The sequence below is a fragment of the Mycteria americana genome, chromosome 2, assembly GCF_035582795.1.
Source record: "Mycteria americana isolate JAX WOST 10 ecotype Jacksonville Zoo and Gardens chromosome 2, USCA_MyAme_1.0, whole genome shotgun sequence".
Lineage (NCBI taxonomy): Eukaryota > Metazoa > Chordata > Aves > Ciconiiformes > Ciconiidae > Mycteria > Mycteria americana.
The window spans coordinates 19,561,309-19,584,483 of record NC_134366.1 but is presented as its reverse complement, the minus strand read 5'-3'; the positions used below and the strand labels follow the sequence as shown (position 1 = coordinate 19,584,483).

The following is a 23,175-nucleotide window of genomic DNA, read 5'->3' as shown; positions in this document are numbered from 1 at the left end:
CACATGCTTTTCAAATAGTGTTATCAGTAGTTACTCTGCCAGGAGAAGGAATACAAAGTTCCAGAGTTTCTGGTTCCAGAGGTTGGTTGATGCTTTGCTTTGGCTTCCCAAATTTTGGAACAAATTCATCCTTCTTGTATCTCTGTGGTGTTTCCATCTGCCATTGGGGTTAGCAGGGAACTCAGTTTAGACTTGGTTAAGCTGTCTGCCGGTTTGGGACCATGGCTCAAAAACGGTGCGTTGCTGAACCGAGGGAAAGCAGAGTACTGAACAAATTCAAACTGAAAGTGTATTTCATCCTTCCAGCTTAGATTTGAACTTAACCTTCATTTTGGTTTATTGTTATACATCTTGAAGGATTAATTAAATGTGGCTATACTTCTGTGGTAAAGATTAGTTATACTTCACATTTATACAAGAGGAAAGCTGTCCTGCTTGGAACTCTCACAATGGAGGAGGGCTGCTACCAAGATTTTAAGCCACCTTGGCACACTTGTGCGTCTGGGCTGCTCCATGGATGTCCCTAGCCTAACTCTGACACAGAGTCCCAGCAGGGCTCTGGCACCCATTAGGCTATGGGCAATGTGCTCCAGCTGACACCACCTGAAATTTCTGTGGATACGAGAGGACGCTGTAACACAGGGGCTTCCTATTGGAGACAGGACAAGGGAATATTTGCCTTCATATACATGTCTGGACACAACAGCTTATTCTCAGTCTGTTAAAATAAGAATGCTTCTTATAGGTCTGTGTCAAAGCTGGTGTTACACCATGAGCTTCAGAGAACGTCTTTATAATGGGTAGCTTTTGTAATGTTGGGCTGAGGCTGGCTGTAGCTTTGTATAAAGGAGGAGTTCAGGTTGGGCAGGAAATAGCAGTCAAGCAGAACAGGGAAAAGTGGCTTTTAATCACTGGGGCACAGGAATAGCCTTGTTGGATTAAGTGCAAACCTGAGGGAAAAATAATGATGGGCAGAGAGAAGCATCATTAAATATCAAAAGCAGTCATTGGAGAGAGCCTTCCAAGGAATTTACATTCATGGCCAAACCCTCCAGCTCCAGAAGGCAATGGAGGAGTGAGATATGAGTCATCGAGGCTGCATTGGCTTTGGATAAAAGGTAAGAATCTAGATTTGAGATAAGGGAAGCAGAAGAACAGAGGAAGGATTTTCAAGGTGTCTGTCTAGAATATGGTGGAACATATTCACATATAGGGAACTCGATCACCAGCCCTCTGGCTAGCCTTAGACCTACAAGTAAGGGCTTACCTATAGGACAGTTACTACTCAAAATTAGGGCATTGTTCCTCAAAGCTGATAAAGGTTGCAAGAAGAAAGTGTTCAGAGCAAAAACCAGGATTTCACGGTGTACCCTCATGGCTGATCTCTCTTTGGTGTCCTGGATGGGAAGCAGTAAGCAACTAGACAGGGGTTAATTTATTAAGTATATTGCTGCTTCATGTTCATTGTAGTTATAACCTTTTGTTTCTGATTTATTACCCAAAAGTGTAACTATATGTCTTGCCCAAATGTATTTTTTAAAACCCTTGTGCTTGCCTAGTGCTAAAGAAGAGGCTGGGTGAGCTAGCAAATAGCTGGCAAATAGTGGGTGCTGTATTTTCATGGTGCTAGTGGGACATGCAGCACCTCTGTGGGACTTGTACCTTGTAGTGAGTGAGTGTACAGTGCCAACCTGTGAACATCAGTGGGAAGCTGGTACTGCCAAGTAATGGGAGTTTAGGGGGAATTTTTTCTGACAGCAATAATATGGTGCTTCTTCTGACTGTGATATGACCCTTATGATGGTGCTTTAACAGCAGTCTGACCGGTCATGGTCTGCAGTGTTCTTGGGCAAGAGAAGGAATGATGGCTTTGTCACAAAGTCATTGTTTCCGTTGATAGATGAAACTGTGATGCCAGGTGATGAGACTGAAAGCAATCAACAAGAATCTGTAGTTTAACAGAGCTCAGATCATAGGTTAAACCTAGAAACTGTGCTCTGAACTTCAGTTCTGAGAGACATCCCAACCTTGAGGATGGGAGACTTGTGGCTGGAAATGGGAGATATGTTTGACAAGTAGAAAAACTCAAATTCTGATACTATCTTGTAAGCCAGATTAACTTTCTTGATGAGTTGACACATTGTCAAACTGTAGCGGCTACAATCCAGAATAAAGCAAAGTTAATAAAAGGATATTGATCAAGTTGTGGACAGAGCAGTCACTCTGCTGCAGGACTTGACTGTCTTCTTGCATGAAAGAAATATGCTTGCTGCTGATGGACAGAATCTAGCTGGGAGTTTTGTTTTACCGATGACCACCAAGTAAACAGAAAGACTCATTTAATAGCCTGTGTCAGACTCGGTTTTGTGATAAATAATGCTGTGTCTTCATTCAAGTACCAGTGAGGTGGGTATTTTCCTTCAATTTTTGTCTAATGTTGCACTAATATAAAAGGAAAGAATGCTGCAATATTGAGCAAAGATACTAACATTCGGATCCTTTATGCAGCTGTCTTCTCAATCACGTTTCGCTCAAAAATACTCAAGTAGAATTTCAGTAAGAAATGATTTTGTGACGAGGAGCATCTTTTATCCAACTTCACATAATTGGACTCAACTCAAGACTCCTAGCAGTCCTGAGTAGTAAAAACCTCTGGAAAAATGGGCCAACTTGTCCTAAAGATGGACTGAATGCCAAGGAACAGGAACATCAAATTGTTGTAGCTTGGTTTCCTAATGCATTTTCTTATGCTGTTAGCTGATGTCTAAGAAGGCACCAGTGCCAGCTAAAGCTTTTCTGGTGACTGTGGCATTTCAAAGAGCATTCTCTAGTATCTCATAAAAGGTATGTCCTTATGATGTAGTCTCTTCCTCAGCAGGGACACTGAGAAGGTATCTCTTCTCTACCAGATGTTATTTTCATGAAGCTTGTGGGAACTTAGCAAGTTTCTCACCCTTACTGCACTGCCTGGAACCAGCCAGCAGGTCCAAAAAGTTACCGTGGGTTGGGAAAACAACAAAACAACACACGAACTGCTACACACCTTTTCCAGTGTGATCATATATGTCTTGCTAGTGTGTGGAATCAGCCTAAAAATAATGTTTAAGAGTCAAGAAGTAATTACATTAATGGTTGCTGGGAAATGCAATAGCAATGACAGATACAGCAGCTGGCTAGAAAATGTTGGTTTAGCAATGTTGTCTATGTTAACTTATTACAATATTATGTACTGTTTTCCACCATTTTATTCCCCTCTTTGAATTATGCATCTAAATTACCCATTGATTATAGCAGCTATTTGTTAGCTTTTGGATGAACTGTAGGAAATTTCTTCCCTTTCCAAATAGCAGGGCCAGCAGGCTATCCATGCTGGCCGTACTTTAACAGTCAGGCTCTTTCTAAAGAACACTGCAGTCGACAAGACGTTCAGCCATGCTCTTCTGTGAGATGAGCTGTGCAATTCCCGTGCACCTCCTATTATTCTTTCCTATTCTGATGAGTTTTCTTTGCTTAAGCTCCACGATTCTCTTTATGAGTTACTGGCTTGGACTGGCTATTCTAGTATTTCCTGTCGGAGTTTAGAAGAAAATGTGAATGGCCAACTGTGAAAATCTGGTTAAAAAAATTAATATCATGAAGTAATACAAAATTGAGGGGTTTTGCATTTTTTAAAACAATGCAAAATTGTGCTAGTTTATTAATAATTCAGGGAAATGTGAACAGGTGAGAAAGACTACTCCACTACTCAGAACTGTACCCTTCATGGGGATTAGGAATAGATCCAGCTTTTGTCCTCACCAAATGTTTTTGGAAATGCCTCACATTTTTGCAGGTTTTGGCAAGCTTTCTTAATCCCCTGTCTTACTATGTGGCCCATTTTCCAGGCAAACTTCTGCGACACTTGCTGCCAAGTCACAGATGAATGCAGAAGTAGTTGGCAGAACCAGACGTCCAGAGGTAAAGGGCCTATATGTATTTCGGCATATTCCTTGACAGCTTCTGGAAGGTCTTCTGCAGATAATGTTTGGTATTTCCAGTATTGCCCATGTGTAAAGCACAAAATTATCGTAGTGACAGGAAAAAAGGGGTAGAGATTCAGTATGAAGGGAATTCTCTCGAATGTAGGTAAGATACTAAGGAAGTGAATTAGACTGCTTTAAATGCAGTTTAACCTGTGCTAATAGTAGAAAATGTCTTAATTTATCCTCAAAGCCAAGGAAATCTGGCCCTGAGAAAGTGCCTTCGAATTAATCACACTGCATTATTTAATGGCTGTAAAATTAACAGTCCCTTTGGTGTCTGTTAACAGGTTCCCCTTAATTGAGGCGCAGTTTTCTAGGAGAGGAGAAATTGTAATTTTGTTGTTTAGCATGTTCATCAGAAGCAAAGTTTGATGTGTTCTAAAATGATATTCAGGTTACTAATGACAATTCCAGCCTGCCATATAAAGATTTTTTTTTTTTTTTTGAAGTAGCCTCATTGTAGCCTGCACAGGTATTTTCAGCAGTAATGGAAAATCTGTCTTAAACACTGTAACTGCTGAGAACCTTTGAGTGTCCCAGCTACCCATCCTCTGAAAATTGCTGTAATTGTTGTGCTTTCATCCTTCGGTAAAAGATCCGGACTGTGAGAAGCACTTTGTAAGCTGACCTTGGGTTCTCCATATGCATGACAACAGCTGATGATGAGTTTTTTGCTGCTTAGCCCCCCCACCCCAAGTAACCTGCTTTCAAACACTGCTAAATCCACCTTTTCCCCTCTCTCACTGTCTTCTAAGCAAGGACTGTGATTTGCATGTATTTCTGATCTCCTCTCTTCCATTTCTTTGCAAAATGCTCCATTTCCACCAATTGATTTATTTATTTCACTAGCGCTTGAATTTTTGTCATGTTTGTGACAGTAGTTTGCTGATAACATTGACATCTTGGGAGTGATGGAGAACCAGAAGGGAATCGTTTAGGGTTCTTTAGACATACAGCCGGGTAACAAACTGATTCACATTGCAAAAGGGGTTAATTAGAAGTTGAAGACTCTGCAGTCTCTTACATTTAATGAGTGTTTTCCTGCTCGAACTGGGGATGATTGGACATTAACTTTTCTGTTCGAGGTTTGTCAGTAGTAACAAACATATCCTAACAAAAAACCTTAACTTGAATAACTTGTTTCATTTTCTGAATATTTTGACTAAGATTAATAAAAAGATTAATAAAAAATTCAGACATTTTAACTTTAACAGTCACATGTAGTTTATAATTATCTGTGTGAATGAGCTGAGACTCCTTACCATCAGTATTTACTCTGGTCCCATGGCTTAACAAGACCAGAATAATGAAAAATCACATTAAAAAGTAGTGGGGAGTTTTTAGGAAAGCTTCAAACTATTGAGACAAATACTGTCCTGAGGGCTACCTTTGCTCTGAGCTGAATCAGATCGGCTATTGCCGTGTTTTGTCTCACTCAGAATTTAAACAATTCTGTGTCATTGTAAGTACATTTCAAGTAAGTTGTCGGAAAACACATTTTTAAACTTGAATTTAAACAAGAATTAACTCCACCGATGCACTCAGAAGGGAGGAGAAAAGCTACGGGGGTCTACCAAGTAACCCTGCGGTGTAACTTATGGAGTGGCCAGCCCTGTCCTGTCCTTTTGAAACAAAATGTTGTGTTTGAAGAGAAGAAGCTTGTAAGTAGTGTTGTTGGCAGGCTGGCTGCCTCCCGAGCTGTCCAGAGGCAAGCGGGGGGCTCCCCGGTGATGCACCAGGACCTTGGATATGTGGATGTGCTCACTGTTCGCTTCGGAGGCTGCAAACACACTTTAACACAAAACTCTGCTCTTGAAGGAGAAATGAAATGAGAAAATATAACAGGTAAAGCCTTTTCAATGGCAGAGCTGTTATGGACTTTGGCAGGCAGAATTTTTACTCTGACTTTTATCTTCTTTCATTTATTTTTATGAGTGAGTGTGCTTGACAACATGGTAAAGAGGATCAGAAAGGACCTCTCGGGGTCTCGCAGGGCACCAACCTGCTCCAGCTGCCATCACGTGCCAGGCACAAAATGACTCTTCTGTATGTAGTATTTTCTAGAAATTCCCTACATGGTGCCCCAAACCAGAGCAAAGAAACGTGGGCTTATTTGTATTATTTTTGCTAAGCTTTTTCTATCATTACTTTGCTCTTATTCCATCCTTTGAATGAGGAGTTGACTTTAGAAGAAGGAGACATCCCCATCACTCTATGCATGTGGAAATACAAATTTTGAAAGATGCTCTTTGAAAAACTTGAAATACCCAAGTCAAGGCTGACTGCATTTTTAGTCTTTTTTCTTTTTTAATTCTAAAAATACTGTTTTAACCTCTCTGCTCCAGAATGCCACAGGCCAGATTTATTTGGTGGTTTATCTAAGTTTCTAAATTACCTGTAGGACATGATGCCACACGCTTTCTCTTTTAAACTACTAGTTTCTTTTTGCCTTATTCTTCCCTTCGATTTTCTGGTGTGGATGTAACACCTGCTTTGTGTACCTGCTAAATACTTCGTCACTTGGTTTCTGGCTAATCAGATCTGATGAAGGGCTTTGCCTCTTTTATGCCAGAAGACTTGGCTCAGATTTCCAAAGCAATTGCACAGGTTATTTGAAGGATTTCTTTTCTTTCCAACAGATACATTCTTTCTCACAATAGATTTTTCCAAATTTGTCTTTTACAACAAGCAGCATAAAAATGAAATCAATACAACCTTTTTTAACTGGTTTAGATGATGTGTCTGTGTCTATTCAAGACCTGTTTATTTATAAATAATTTCAAGATAAATATTCATTGAATATCTTATTTTTTGAGCTGACTGTATAATTTAAAGTATACCATGTTAAACGTGGGAGTCCTTACGCTATGCAAACACAGTAAAGCTGAAAGTATAAACTTGAAAACCAGAGAACAGACAGCTGGAATAAATGTGCGGTGTGAATTGTACAGGCGCCTATTATTCTCCTTTTAGCAAAGATTATGATAAAGCTGTTCTGAATTGTAACCAAGCCATCTATAAGTACTAATGGCTGGAAGTTAAAGCAATGCAAATTCCATTTAGGAGTATGATGTCCTGAAGGGCATATCAGAGGAAGGCTCACTTGATACTCACCCTGCATCTTTCACCGTTTGCCTCGACACTTGCTGCTGGGCACATAACAGATGTGATAGAAGCCTACATGGAGCTTCTGGTCTAACCTAAGGTAGCTGCTCTTATGAATTAAATAAAGCATGATTTTTAAAAAGCTGATGGCCACTGATGAAGAAAAAAATACTCAGGAATATGATGAGTTTATTCCCACAGCTTTGCTTTCACATTTATAATAAAATCTGAAACCAGGTCGGTTTTATGCTTCCTTTTTTTGCTTATGTGGAGGCAGATATTTTTCACACATCTGCTTTTTTGGGTGCGAAGTTCTGTATGGGTGAAATCTTAAGTAACTTAGCAGCGGGTTAATATTTTACTGGCTGTGTCTACACAGTCTGTTGTATCAGCCCCAGCGATACTGTGGGCTGCTGTGGCTGAGCTAGTACAGCTTTGCAGGGCTTGGGCTCTGGGGATGCCACTGGGCTCGCTGGAACCAGGGTGCCACTTGCCAGGGCAAGGACAAAAGTTGCTTGCATGTGCCTGCCATTTATTGTGCGGATTCACCCACAGACAGCCAGGAAAAGCCTCTGTATCTGATAAAAGAACCTTGATTAAATAAATCTGGACTTTGTTTGCTGAACTCCTCCTGTACACCAGTAAACTCTTAGTTTATTTATTACCTTTATCACCATAATATTTACCACCATTGGTTAATATAATGTTAACTGTTAAATTGTTGAAAAAAGAGGGGAATTTTTCTTTCCAGGAAGAGTATTTTCCCCATTTTTGGCCACATGATATTTAGTGTTCTTCCCTGCCTCGCTGCTGCAATTTCTTAAAAAAGTCAGGCTGTAAATAGTTCTGTTTCCATGCAGTGTTGAGCAGGGTGGAATTTCAGAGTTTGAAACTGCATCTAGAGGGACCTAGGCTTGCCTTCTCTCCTTCTCTCCTTCCCTCCTTTCAACAGACTGATGTTCTGATCCCTATTACAGCTTTGCATGGGATTACATGGACTACAAGAAACAGAATATGACCAATGTTTTTTAAGGTGTGCATTACAGCTGCCAAAGACTGGAAACAAGGATAATATCCTAGACCAAGGAAGAATAACACCGTTTGAAATATTTTGTTCATTTTCAAGTTCTAGGCTCGTCAGCGACAATAGAATAAAAGTTATAGACTTTTATTTGGTGTGAATATTGGATGTGTGTGAAAGGATCATCAGTAAAGCGTTTATTTCAATGCAGAACAGATTCATGAGCCTGTGACACGTTTTATATGAAGAATTTGTTCAGTGGGCATGGATTATGGATATGGTATTGGGGTACTGCGGTGTTCGCAGAATTCAGTAGCAGCTACTTCTTTTCTTCCTTGCCTTGAAAAAGAAAATGCATTCTCTATAGCAGCGTGTATCTTCTTGTTACAAAGCAAGAAGCCAGAAGGCAGAACAGAATTTTCCCCTGAAAAATTCTTTTTGCTACTTTAACTGGTTTTCTGTGCTTGGTTAAAGAGGTTTTGCTGTCATTGAACTTGCACACACACTCATCCCACTTCTATTTCTTCCATCCTCCACCTTGTCAACAGTCACATTTCTGTAGGGTGAAGATGAAGTGTGAAGAAAAATTATTTGTGCCTTCTCTTCCCGTTTTTTCTTGCTTTCATGTTTATACAAAGGCTGAATGAATTTTCAGTGTTCTTGCATGCCAGTTTCCTGCTTATTAGTTGTTTTCCAATAGCACCCACAGACCCGCGCTGCATGCACCGACATCAGATCAGCACAGGGTGTGAGAAAAGACGATGCCATCTGGGGAACGGAGGCAAAGAAAAGCAAAGTGGCTTTCCTGGCATCAGGCAGAATTATGTCACAAAGCCGAAATTTGAGATAAAAAAATTGAGTTTTTCTTCAGTGTCAGTGCAGACTGTCCTTTCTTGGTTTACATTTGATTTTTGAAACTGAGATCTTTTTTACTAAACCCTGTCCTCTGCATCTTCCTCCCAGTCACAGGCAGTTAGAGATTGAAGCATCTTCTAAGGTCACAGGCAGTCACAAACAAAAACATAAAGAAGTGAGAGGACAGAGGGTGTTAAATCATTCAGTCGCTCACTGAGGAACTACTAGTGTCTAGTTCCTATCATGGAGGCATGTTGGTATAGGTACACCTATACTGATGGGAAAGGCATCTAGTACAGGAGCCTACTTTGATCTGATAAAGTGAAATAAGCTATACTGGGGGAAAATCATTTTACCGGTGTTTCTCCCTTTATGTTGCTGAACTGTTTCTTCCCTTTGTGCTAGGCAGAGTCTATTTGTTGTACAGAAATGGTCTGACAGTAGATGTTCTATCACTGTAATAAATTTGCTGTGATTGTCCTGATGACAAAATTAAGCAAAAGTGAAGTTGAGTTAAAACAAAACTTGTTTCACATATTACTTCCTTGAAAAGGGACAGGAGAGCTTAGAAGTATGGGGCTCCTGTTGGCGTAGGTTTGCTCTCTTTCACCTAGGTCAGATTTAGCTCTGTAGCCATTTTCTCTAACCAGTTGTTGGCTTTGTGTTGGCTGGGTCAATCTCCACTCCGGTATGGTTGCCAGTGCGGCAGGGGCACCAGCACGTGCTGCCTGCAGAAGGTTGGTGGCTTGGCTGCAGGTATCCACGTTCTCCCTCACGTAGCGTGAGCTCCATTCGTCTGAACCCCACCTGCTCTGCTGGGGAAGAGTGCTGGAAACTCTCCAGGAAGAAACACAGCCATCTGATGTCCCACCTAGAGCCAAAGTAGAGGAATTGAATTTGGCACTTGGTCGGTTTATCAGTGGGACGGGCATGATTATAGCTGTCTTTGCTATTTGCTGGTGATGAGCAACAAGAAAAAAAATTGGAGTCATATATGACTTTGGGAAAAATGGCTGAGAAAATACTGTCAGACTGGAAGGGGTGCCTGTTTATTATTAGAAGTCTGCTCTCAGTGTCTTGTAATGTCTTTATGCTTGAATGTACATCTGAGTATATTGTTGTATGATCACCTGCATGACTTTTCTTTTTTTCCTTTCTCACAGTGCATGCCAATTAAAGGCCTTGGATTTGTGCTTGGAGCCTACGAATGTATTTGCAAGGCTGGATTCTATCATCCCAACATCTTCTCAGTGAACAGCTTTCAGAGTAAGTGCCTTTGGCTGAGTTTAAAAAAAAAGAAAAAAGAAAACAGAGCTAGCATTAATAATGCAGGGCTCCTTTTTATCCTTGTCAGGGTTATACAGTAAAATCCCAGTGGTTTGCAGCTCTTGGATTATATAATCACTTAAGGAGTTCTAGCCCTTTGGTTTGTCATTCGCGATACTCTTGAGGATCCTGTAAAACATACCCGCTTGAAGAATATTTGATTTGTAAATAAATTTAAAAACATGAAAAGAAGTCCTGCTATGGGGAAATAGAGATTTCTGGCATCTGTGCTCAAGCACAAGTATGGAGAAAATTAATCTAGTAATTTTCTCTTTGGTCAGGCCAAGCTAGAATGCCCTAGCCTCTGGCTTTCTGTGGTCTTTAATTGTTTTCATTTTACTTCATTTGCAAAGGAGAATCCAAAGGAGCATCCAAACTCTAATACTTGCCGATAAGGTATTAGAGATGGGTCAAGCCTGAGAGTGTGGTTGGCTATATGATACAAATGACATATAGCCTACACTTGCCCAGGGCACATGTTGTATGGTACTTAGACTGAGTTGCCCACAGTAAGGGAAACAGAACTCGGTTGATAGTCAGCAGGGAAAATATATAAACTGCATGTCCAAAGTTGATGTCTGTTACTTTCATCATATGACCAAAGTGTAATCTCTGCACAGATTTTGTGCCAAAATTGTTGCAGTTATGCTAGTGGAGCTCATGCTGCAGTCACAGGTGTAAAGGTGTTGCTTGAAGGTGTAACAGGGCATCCTTCTCTGCCTCCTGCTTTCGAGTGAATAACATCCCCAGCTTCTTCGCACCATCCTTTAACCAAAGGTTCGTGTCGTCAGCACTCTGCTGCAGGAGCAGTTTGTATGAGATGCCCAGGGAATGGCGATGAGTAGCTTTCACCAAGCTTCGTCCAGGACTGCGTGTATTATCTCCTGCCTTGTGTGAACACAGCTGTTCCTGTTCCACTATAGAAATACCTCTAGTAGTATTCAACACTTAACATGCACCTCTGTGATACTCACATATACAGATTCAGGTGTTCTGTACTGGTAGATCATGTGCAGGATTATATGACATGGTACTTGTAAAAGCATGCCCGTGTGCTACAGAGTACCTGATAATTGGGTTAAATAAATTATTTGGTGTGGACTCAAGACCTGCAAATAAAGCTTCTAAGTTCCTTCCTATATTAGTTACTCATGAGGTCTGCTTTCTTACATAACAAGCGACAGGGGTTATAGATGAAAGGTAAGTAACTTTTAACATTAGGAAAGCTTTAGAATTCCCTATTTGTTCGCAGCCCTGAGTTCCAGATATTAAATACTTTGATCTGTGTCATAGGTTGGCCTGATTTTTATTGAATTCATCTTGTTTGGATATAGATTGTCCAAGATATCTTACCCCTAACTCAGTATATCTCATATATATATGAGAGAGAGATATATGTCAAGTCTCCTGTATATGTATGGAGCATAAATAGCACAGTGTGTTTGTTCAACAGTTTGCCTGGTGAGTGTTTGTTTCTTTCCTCTTTTCATATTGTGGAGCGTCGCAGAAGGCAGCCTTGTGATAGTGCTTTTTCTCTGGGCTCTGTGCAAATTTTTTGATAAAGTAAGGATGATGTTTGGTTGCTCCTGCAGTGCAGTGAGTTACGGTGGAGTTGGGATTTAACTCCTTGAATGTGCATATTAAAAAAATCATTCTTAGATTTTTGTCATGCCAAATGCCACAGAACACACAAAAATAATGTGGCTAGAGATTGTAACAGCATTAATCATTAGGGATGAGATATCATATCAGCTGTCTAAAATGTATATGCTTGGTATGTATTAGTCACCGAGGTTTCAAGTGCAGTCAGCAGCAAGAGCGTGGCTCATGTGGAGGGTAAAATTCTGCTGCTTTAGGAAGGCAGAATTTGTCTTTAGGTGAGCAAATAACCTTTTTTCTCCATTTACTATAGAAGGAGGAGCCTATCTAGCTACCTTAGATTGGATATTTAGCTTCTGAATAGCTAACATGGAGTGAAATTTGTCTCACGGAAGTGTTTGCATATGCTGATATTTTAGGGAGTGTAATTACATGATCTGGGGCCACTTTGATTTGAGCATGTGTTACTGTGAGCTAACATAAACATGAGTTTTGAAACAGTCAGTAGTAAAGAACTGCTTTAATTCATCTGGATGCAGCTCAATCTGAGAAGCTCTATAGGTGATTTCAAAAAGTGAACAGTGAGACAGCTAGTGTGAGACTGGAAATGACTGTGAAGGTAGTGGGAGAAAAAACAGTGGTTCAAGGGAACTTGGCCCTGTCACCCAGCTGCATTCTGTAAAAGAAAAAAGGGAAAGATGACGTGGTTAAAACGGCTGTAGCATGTATTTGGATGTTCAAAATGGGGCTAATACAGGAATTCTAGACACGAATCCTGCAAGCAGTTTTGACAGAAACTATCTGACCTGAAGATCTCTTTGTGGAGGTAGGTTGGTGAAGCTTGATCATAAAAGAGATGAAACTGAGTAAAAATGTTAATAGTTTAGAAAGTGTTCCTAGTGGAAGAAAATAAAGAGGCAGGAAAGACTTGCAGGTCTCAAGATGAGATGTAAGTAAGCAGATAGGTAGATAGATAGAAAAAAATGACCAGTTTTGTACTTCTGTGGATTGAAAAATTGGATCGAGTGTGTTGTGTCTTGAAATGGGAGCATTTCTCAATGATACTGGGATTCTGCACCACAGCGAAATATGGTTAACTATAGTTGCACGTTGTACCTGAAGTGTCAGCGTTTTAAGCAGGGGCAAGGTTCTGCTTTAGGTCCAGATGAATGTTTTGGTTTGAGTCTGAAAGATAGCTGTATAAAATGGCTTTGCAGGGATGTTGGACACTCTACACAGTTTGCTGGTGGGAAGGCTTAAAAGATTGCTTATCTGCCTCCTCTGCAAACTCAGCTGGGATCCGGAATGCCAAGATGCAATGTTGCATAAACAGTGTCCGCCGTAGGAAAGATTCTGCAAATCGGTTGTTTTTCTGATGTAAAGAAGCATGGTGTTGCTGCTCGCTGGGAGGTTGCACAGGTTCCCGAAGTGGGTGTGGGACAGGGGCACGGCTGATATTTAGGCTGTTCTCTTACTGAATAGGAAGCCAGGTAGGAGAACGTTTCCCTCCCAAGGCTGAGTTTGTTCTTCAGAACTGACAGTGCCAAAATATGTAAAACCTTTCTGGTTTTGCTGCATTAGTTAACGAGGACCCTGGGTACTAGTGGGGCACAGAGTTATTGCCGTATTTCCAGGGTCTCTTTTGAGGACAGAAGTTGATTTTAGAAACAGACGTGTATGCAAGTATTCATGTATGCAAGTTGCATTAACCTGTAAGTGCCTGAGTACATGATTATGCACTTTCTCCTAACGGCTCATTTTTAGGTAGCACTATTAGTATAGGTAGAATAGACTAACTGCTGAATAAGTACATTTTAACATTTTTGTAACACCCTTCTCCAAAGCACTTCTGTTCTCTGCCTCATGGGGTAATCAGGTTTGCACTGGAAGATCCTTAGTAGAACAGTGGTGCTTTGTTCAACCTAAAAGTTCATTCTTCAGCAATGCATCATCCGTATATTGCAGAGATTCTGCTCAACTCTTGCTGTTCAGATGTGGAACCTGCCCTGTGCAAAAAGGTGCTTGCACCAGAGGTGGCTCTTTTGTCTGGATATAGGACTTTACTGTCTCTAAAGGTGCTATGATCACATAAAAAGTCCCAAGAGGTGTTTCCAGTTCAACAGGAATTCCCATTTTTTACACCTGCCCTTTGGCTTTGGTTCTTCAACAGAACTCGCATGTGCAGCTCTTTGCACGTATGAAGGCTGTCGCTGACTTCAGTGATGCCTTTCTGGGGTGAGGATTATGACCATGGCTGATTACCAGGTTTTGATGCTAGCAGATCCAGTTACATTCACACACACTGAGTTACTGCAGCACCGCCAGTGCTACTGGGGTTGTTCCTAATTTATGCTATAATAGAACAGGAGCAGAATCAGTCTTTTGTTCTGCTCAGCACTCAGCATGCACTGTGCTCTCTGTGTTCATCTGCTGAGTTTTGACTGGGATCTGGGATGGTTTTGTTTGGGATGGTAGCAATCTCTGCCCTGGCACTTAGCAGTCTGTGGTGCCATTCTTACTTTGTAGGAAGATCTCAGCTGGCAATGTTACAGCTGCTGAGGCACCCCTTGTGTAGCAGAGTGTGCTTAGGAGAAGCAAAGCTGATGAAGAGTTACCCTCAGGAGACCGTTTCAAAAACAGATGGGCTGATCAGATAGAAAGACTGGGATAGAAGAGGGAAGGACTAGGAAAAAAACATAGTAGAAGGAACATAACTGAAGCATTTAAGCTTTTTGTTTTATTTTGCCAGTACTCAAGCATCTTCCTTATTATACTTCATATTAGTTTGAGTCCCTATTCCTACTTTCCACCAATTCTTTGTTCTTTTCTCCTTCCGTTTTATCCTTTTTTTTGTTACTGCATTTTATTTTTGTTTCTTTTCTTTTTTCCTTGAGGACAGTACTTTTTTACACCTTCCTCATCCTCCGTTTAAACTCCTGCAGCACAGTCAGCCTTGCAGTGTTTGCTTCCATCTCATTTGTGTCAGTGCTAAAACCACTGCTGCCTTACATGGAGCAGAATTGGCTTCTTGTCCATCTACCTTACCAGCGTCTAAAATATTTTGCCGTGTTTGGGGGAGGAAAAAATGATTTTTGTCGCTGGAGGAGGCATATGTAATCCCAAAGAGCTGCTGAGATAGGAGAAGGCATGACACAGTGAAATCTCTAGCAGTGCTGTAAGAGGCAGTAACTTCATGCTTGGCTTGGACTGTCTGTGGTTTGAATTGATGTTACATTGACTTTGGTGAGGGGACAGGGCCAGACACAAAGGGCAGAAATGTTCAGCTATGCAGTGGGCAGCAATGCCCTGAGACATACAGTTAGGGCAAGGGTGTGGGTGGACAAACAAGCTCCCAGTCAGTGGTAAATACAATGATCAGTTCTTTCCCAAGAACTTCTTTTAGAGGTTCTGAAAAATGTTCTTTCTTTTTGGCAAGGAGAAAAAGAAAAAAAAAGATGGGGATTGTTAATAATTCCTTATCACATTGTGTAAAATCTCAAGTAGATCCAATTTTTTGGATCCAATATTAGCTATAATGAAGAATCATTTCGAAGTCAAAAGGTATTCACCAGATAATCAGTCATAGCTGGCAGTGCAGGAGATGCATATCAGTGGTCTTCCTTTGTATACAGCAGACAGCATGACACCAGACACATCTAAGCAAAGGCTTGCTGTTGCATTATGAAGTCATATCCTTGGGATATTTACTGCAAGGTGCAACTGTTTATTGACTATTATCCCTGTAGTATGTGACAAACATACACATGAAGAAACTTCCATGCATGACTCAGATAAGAAAATGCTTGATAAAATGGATTATAATGTATTTGCAACAACTTTCAAGGTTGAACATTTCAGAAATAAAGTAAGAATATCAAGTGTAGGACCATGCAAAATTATCAAGCCATATTCATATAATATTTGTGACTTAAGTAATCTCATAACTTTAGGTTTTAAATGATATTTTTTCAGTGGTTAAGCTTTTATACTGAAAATAATTTCTTTAGTTACCACAATAAAAACTATTAACAAATGGCTCATGTGTGGCTCAGAAATGTGAGGTTTTAAAGAGATTAAATAATCTTTTTGGAGATGGGCTAATTGAAGGGCGAGTCTCTACGGAAAAGATAAAGGAACAGGTGGGTGGTGGAAAAGCAAGTTGACATGAGTGCAGATGTTGAGGAAATGAAGTGGAAAACTCAGACAATAGGTAGCACACTCTTGATTTGGATATGGAGATGGGAGGTGGGAGGCTGTGACTTCTGTCTCTGACAGAGGACAGTGTGGGTCCATTGCTCTAGCGGTAATTTAGAAAACAGAGATATAATGTTAGATACAGAGAAGGTGGTTTCTGGCAAAGCTCTTGGAATGATAATGGGCTGAGGTCCATGGGTGTTTGCTCTGAAAAGGAGTTCCAGCCCTAGGATATCTTCAGAATTAGTGTTCCTTAGAGGTTCTCTGCCTTCTTGGGATGCCCAAGCATGGTTATTTTCCAGCATTTCCATTCCTGCCTCCCACAGTCTGGGTCAAAAAGACACACGATCTCTTCTTGCTGTCTGCTTGTATCTAAGAAAATCTGGCTGCCAGCATGAGTCAGCACTACTCTGCTGTATTCAGGTTTCCAACACCTTTGTTTGGAGTAAAGCTCCAGAGAGAAATCCACAGTCTTCATGAGAAATACCAGCCTGTTCTCTGCTCACTGCGGGATGCGGGAGCAAAGCATCCTACACTGAGGACGAGGAGCACAGGGCTGCTGGAACGGCATGACAAATAAACAGACTTGGGTATACAGCCTCTTTGTCCCTTTCCCAGGCTTTGCCTGTCAGCAGATGTGTGCTCATGTGCATTCATACATAGATTTGAGAAAGCAAGAATTAATTACCCTTGTAGATAACCTTCTGCTTCAAATGTTTCAAGTTAAAAGTCTGAAGAGCATTTCATAAGCCAATATGCATGTGCAACATCAGTGGAATAGGCTGTCTGTTGAATAAAGACTAAACAATGCATGATTTACTGCTTTCACTGACAGAGGAGGATAATTGTGATCAAAGATACTGGATCAATTCTCTAGTCTTGTGAAAACTGAGAGAAGTTATCACACATTTTAACACACCATTGATTTGACTTCAGCCACATTCTCTTGTTTCTGGAAGCTCCTAAGCCTATCTTGCTTATATTAAACATTTTCAGAAAATTCAGTTTTCCTTCTTTTTTAACAATATTCTTTTTTGCCCCCTTTTTCTTTCACCTTTTTCTTCCATTAATTGCCTGTAGGGTAAGCAGTCTTACAGGGTGTTATGTGCAAGTGTTCATGGATCAGAAAAAGTAGGAATCCTCCTGTGTGCTCTGTTGGTGGGTTCACTTTGATGGATGAGATGTCAGCTCAAGAATCATTGATTTTCGTAGACAAAATATTAACTTGCCAATAGGTTTTCCAGATTTCCTGGTGTGCTTGTGTGAACAATGGAAAATTATACTTAGTGTAAGTGCACTGGTTTTGCATTGGGGACAGAATAGTGCAATCATGCAACAGCATGCTGAACAAATGTTAATTAAGAAGGGTTTTATCTAATTTGAAGCTAATTAATTCACTAGATAGCATCTTTATGAAATTGAGGAACAATCTGAAATAGGATCAGAGCTTGTACTGTGAACATTAAGTAGTTAATGGATCTGCTCTTCATGTGTCTGTGTAAAATCCTTTCCTTATTCCCAAATCTTTGACGTAATTTTTTCCCCGTTCAGAAGTCTCCTTCAAAGAATTTCCTGTGCAGATTCAGCCCACTTTAAATGCCAAATGCTTTCCCATTGTATTTAATAAGCTCACTTTCCCTCATGTCTAAATTTGGTCTGCATTTTCTGAACGTGACAAAGGAGGGTGAAATGAGAAAAGCAGCCCTGGCAAGCCGTTTTGTAACTTAATGAAAGAGCCCAACAGGGAGGGAAGGGGAGTCAGCAGAGGACTGGTTTGCTCCTGTGTGGATGAACTGCCCATCCTGTACAACTAAAGGTGTCTCCCCTTACCCTTCTGCTACTTTCAGGAAAAGGTGCAGAAAATCGCTTTTCTGGCGGTGAATTGTCAGAGGAAGTCTACACCTGCCTACCCTGCAGGGAAGGATGTTCTTACTGTACAGATGATACTCCCTGCTATGCACAGGAGGACAAGTATTTACGGCTGGCTATCATCTCATTCCAAACACTCTGTATGCTGCTGGACTTCATAAGCATGCTGGTAGTCTACCATTTTCGCAAGGCAAAGGTAAGCAGACATGTTTTACTTTGATATTCCTGCTCACTGTGTGGTACAGACCCATTTATGCTAGGTGTATAGCTTCTCATTTGGACAGTCAACTTCTCAGGTAAGGAGCTCGATTCAAAGAGAGGATGGGATTTCCAAACAGGAATGCTTTGCTTTAGGCGTGGACGTACCTACATCGTTTATGTAGTTTTTGAAAAAAATGCTGAGCAATTTGTGTCTCCCAGTGAAATCTGCTTACATTTCTAGATGGCCAGCAAAAATCAAGGAAACCTATTATGTTCAAAGTAATTCTGGAAAATCAGGCCAGTTACACAGGTATCTAAGGAGCCATGTGGGTATTTATTGTCTCGGGATCTTGAAAGTCTCTGTTTTACCACTGCTAGGAATGATGTTTGGTTTCAATATATTTGAGAGACTAGCTGGAGAATAATTATATCAAAGAGAAATCTTTCCAAATAATTCTAGTTCCTAGAGAGTTTAAACTTGATTCTATGGTTAAAGATTTTTTTTTTCTCTAAAAGTATGAATATATTAAGGAGCGTCTGTAAATTGCTGATGCAGGCTACGGTTACGTTTTGTGTACTAACCTAATGAACTCTCTGCTTACCTCACTGAAAATCTTAACATGTAAGATCTCACGGAATCTCACTGTTGCCTCAGTAACTGCAGAATATTCTCTGAAACTTCCAATTTACTAACAAAAAAAATGAATTGAAGCTGGCACATATTCACTACCTACATTTGGGAGACGTAGGTGTGCACACAGTATGCTACATTGTTGAAATTAATAGCTTCATCCACTTTCCATAACTAGATAAACATTTCCATTTTGGTTTTTGGAACACTTGATCCCACAGTCTTCCTAATCCTACAGTGTCTGTGTTACAAATGCGTGGCTCATTTTGAAAGACTTTAATATCCTGGCAGGAAATCACAGAACGAGCAGTAACATTCTTTTTTTTCCTCTTCTGTTTCTGACAGAGTCTTTGTATTTAATGATATTGCATAAAATGATTCAAATTACAGACTTAATTGTATTTATAAAGTTTTTCATTATGAAAAGTCTGTTGTAGGCATCTGTTTAGTTGCCTAACATTAACTTAGCAGAAGAATTTCATTCCAATTTTGTGAGATTTTAGTCCGCACAGTAATGTTACTTGCTTTTAATGTCATAGACAACATCATGAAAGAAGCGTTCCTTGTGAGTAAAAAATTTACTCTCGAGACCTACAAAGTGAACGGAGTAGATTGCTTCATATGCAGCTATTGCAAGTTTGGCTTGATTTTTTTTCACACTGAAATATTGATTGTTTTATAAGAAATGTCTATATTTTCTCATAAACAGCTTGAGATTAGAGATGAGTAAAATTGCATACACTCTTGCACTTGTACACTTTACATATGTTCTGATATACGTATCCACTACAGTAAAAAAAAAGATACATCTTTATTAAACATACTACAGAAATCTTGTGTTTCACAAAAGCTGCTAGTAAAGAAAGGTACATTCTTACTTTTGTGATGATTAGCCATTTCTCCAAAGTAGGCTATGAATAAAGAACCAGACAGGATCTGAATATTTAATACCAAAGAAGCATATGCACACCATTCCTTGTTTCTAAAGAACTTTTCAGTCTTTTTTCTAAAATTTGGGCTTACTTTTTCCAGATTACCTCTTACCATTAAAGATTCATCATGACATCTGAACAAGTGAGAACCAGACATAAAACAAAACATCCTTTTTTTCAGAAAGAAAAGTGATGCCTTTGAGACATTGCATTTTGTTCAGTTGGACAGAGATGGTTTCAATTATAATTTTGCTACCTTATAAGAGAGTTGACTTTGCTCTAAATGTATATCTCACAAGGAAAAGAGGAGGAAAAAAGAGACAGAAAAGTAATATGGTGATTAACTATCCTTTCCTGTGTGACCAATGTTTTCAAGGAATAGAAAATGATAAATAGATGTTCTATTGCTTTTCATGTCATTCAGCTGAGTTTTTTCTTGGATTCCTTTTATGTTCTTTACCTTGTCGGTACAGCATGATTTTAAAAAGAAAAAGATCTTGTGTGATTACCATCCAATGAGAAGCTGTATGAAGGGCAAACATACTGAGAACAACGAGTATTTGCATAAGAAAACTGCTGGTTACATTGGATAATGACAGAAATTTGGAGTGAATGAAGAAAACTAGTAACTGACTGTGTACTCTCCGCCAAGGGGGGAAAGTCACAAAAATGAAAGAACAGCTATTGAAATATATTCAACATATCTGCATTTTGAGAATTTCCAACTGTTAGTGAAACAAACCTCAGTTAGGTTAGTGTATCTGTGATTAAAGTAACTGTGTTAAACTGCTCATTTCCGTTGTGCTGGGGGGGTGTCAGGGAACAGCAGTTTTTGGATTCTCTCCCAGGTATGGCACTACAACATTCAAATTGTTAGAAAAAGTAATTTTTAATACAGCATTTTAACAGAAAGAACTATGTACTGCTACCATATCAAGAAACAATCTTCAAAGTCTTTAAAAGAGCAAAAGACGGGGGTTAAGAATTAAAAAATCCTAAGGCCCCAGTGCTGAAAAGAATGAAGAGTAGATACGTGGCATTTTGGTACAGTTGTTGATCAGTAAAATAATCTCAGTAAAATGGGAAGGCAGATGGGATCAGGTTACCACTCTAGTAAAAGTGACTGTGCAAAACACTACTTCATGCTTGTACCTTATGGAGGCTCCTGGTAAATATTAACTTCAAAAAGTTTAAAGGTCCTGAAAAGTTTAAGTCCGCCAACAGAAAGCACCTTGGGAAGATACACCCCTGGTACCTTGACTGTTATATGACGAGTGTGATAGTTCAGACAAAGAATCATAAAGGCCCATAAGGACCCTTTAGATTGTGATGGAGGTGACAATCTTGGTCTCAAAAAAATCAGCATATCAGAGCAGATGCAGATCAGAAGTATTTTAGAGAAGAGAAGAAATACCTCAGCTATTCAGATCATAGTGGGTACAAATATTATGACCGTGCAGTACTTACAATGGAAACTGCTGTGGAAGAGTCGCTCATCGGCGCAGTTCAATCAACAGTGGGGTACATATGCTAGATCCAAGCCAATTACTGGAAGAACAACCATTGGTAAAAGATTTACTGCTCCACTCCCAAAGAACATAGCAATGAGAACAAAGATGTTTTCAACAATTACTGCCAAAGTGTTATTGGCAGAACGTGACGATACGACTTTTGGTTTGACATGATCTTTATTACTGATCTAGGATGTAATAATGATCTACAGGGAAACCTGGTAAATATCAGCCAAAGCACTTCCATGAGTTAAAGATTTTGAGAAAATGAATAGCAATAAATAGGCAAAGCCTATAGCAAAGCCAGATGACTGGCTTCTAAAAGCTAGGCTTCTCTTTAGAGGAACCTTTAGAAGTCTCTGAAGTTTTAAGTCTCTTCTTTTAGAACTTCTAAAGGTTCCTCTAAAGAGTCCTCTTCAGACTTCTGAAAGAACTCCTCTACAAAACTGCTGAATTATTTACTATGGAGTAAGCTACTGCTTACATTAATAGCATTAGAGGGGGAATGGAAGATAGGAATTGTGACATCTGTGTTTATAAAGTCTTCCCGTAATGGTGACAAGAACTAAAGATCAGTAGGTCCAACTTACATGCTTTCAAATTCATAGAAATGGTAATAAAAAATAGAACTACTGGGTCCATGGATAAGTGTGGGCAGTGGGCTTTTGTGAGAATGTGGTGCCCTACAAATATATTTGTATCTCTGTGAAGGTGGATTATGAGCATGTGGATATGAGAGTACTTTTTCCAAGGTCTGCCACTAAAAGCTCTTAAAAATTATCATCTCAAGGGGCTAGGTGAGCTACACTTCTTGTAGGTAACCAAGAGATGACAGAGGAAAAGGCAGTGCAGGAAATATGGTATAAAATCACGTAAGGCAGGGAGATGTTGACGTGAACAAATATTCATGGTTCCTCTTAAGATATCACTAGAGGGTGTTCAAGGGATCTCTCAAGTGGTTAAAAAAAATCAAATAGGTGTTTTACACAACTTTTAGTTGCTTTATGTCACTCTTTGGCAAAGAATATCATGGATCCCAAAGTATAAATCAATTAAAATAGAGTTTAGAAGGAATCATGAAGGATATTTCCATTATTGGCTGTTTAAACACAGTGGTTTTGGTGAAACATCTGGTGCAGGAAGTCCATAATTTTTATTGTTGGAAACTGGGAGGATAGACCAGGAAGGATGACTCTCTGCTGTTCTCCTTTAATAATGCAGCACAGGCCATGACCTGAGGTAGGACACTAGAGTCTGAATTAGAAAGCCATTCTTTTGTTCTCTTGGCAAAGAGTCATTATGTTAGATTTCATGCCTCTTGAAAGCATTGTAGTTACTCATATAGACTTGCACGTTTGATAGGTGGCAAACCAAAATTCAATTCATTTGTCCAAGACACTGTTACTCCAGACTATCACTGCCACCACTGACAGAAATCTTGGCATTGCCAACCTGTAAATGAAACTGCAAATTAGTGACTTCAGACAGTAGTTAGCATTGGCAAACAGTACAAAATGGAACTGCAGAAAGATACTGTGAGAAAGCTCAGGCTCAGATGGATGCAGAGGAATTAATTTGAGGCTTTGTCAAAAACAGGTGAAAGTGACTCAGCAGCCCCAAGATTAGCTCAGCAGCAATGTTACTAAACTGCAAGAGTCATATCTGGAGAAAATCACGGGCAGAAAATGTGGCCCTTTGCCGAGAGAAGGGGGAACTCCAAAATGGTAAGAATAAAAAAAAATTTGGAAGAAGGCACAGAAGGAGTAGCAGAAGCTAAACTATTAGTGAAAAGTGTTGTAGGGCAAGACAGAAAAAGATGAAAAATGTAACAGATAAAGCAGATGCTGCAGCTATATGTGAAAAGACAAAGCATTTTAGCAGAAGAGTTAATGGAGAAAATGTGCCAAAC

General features: G+C 39.8%; 1 protein-coding gene across 3 annotated transcripts in view; it reads left to right on the top strand.

The window, feature by feature from the left end:
• Positions 1–23,175, top strand: part of GPR158 (G protein-coupled receptor 158) — a 212,465-nt gene that overhangs the window by 81,168 nt on the left and 108,122 nt on the right. For all 3 annotated transcript variants that reach the window (XM_075492633.1, XM_075492632.1, XM_075492631.1), the window contains exons 3-4: positions 10,167–10,269; positions 17,970–18,187. In XM_075492633.1, the coding sequence (XP_075348748.1) occupies positions 10,167–10,269; positions 17,970–18,187 (321 nt within the window). The remainder of the gene's footprint in view (positions 1–10,166; positions 10,270–17,969; positions 18,188–23,175) is intronic.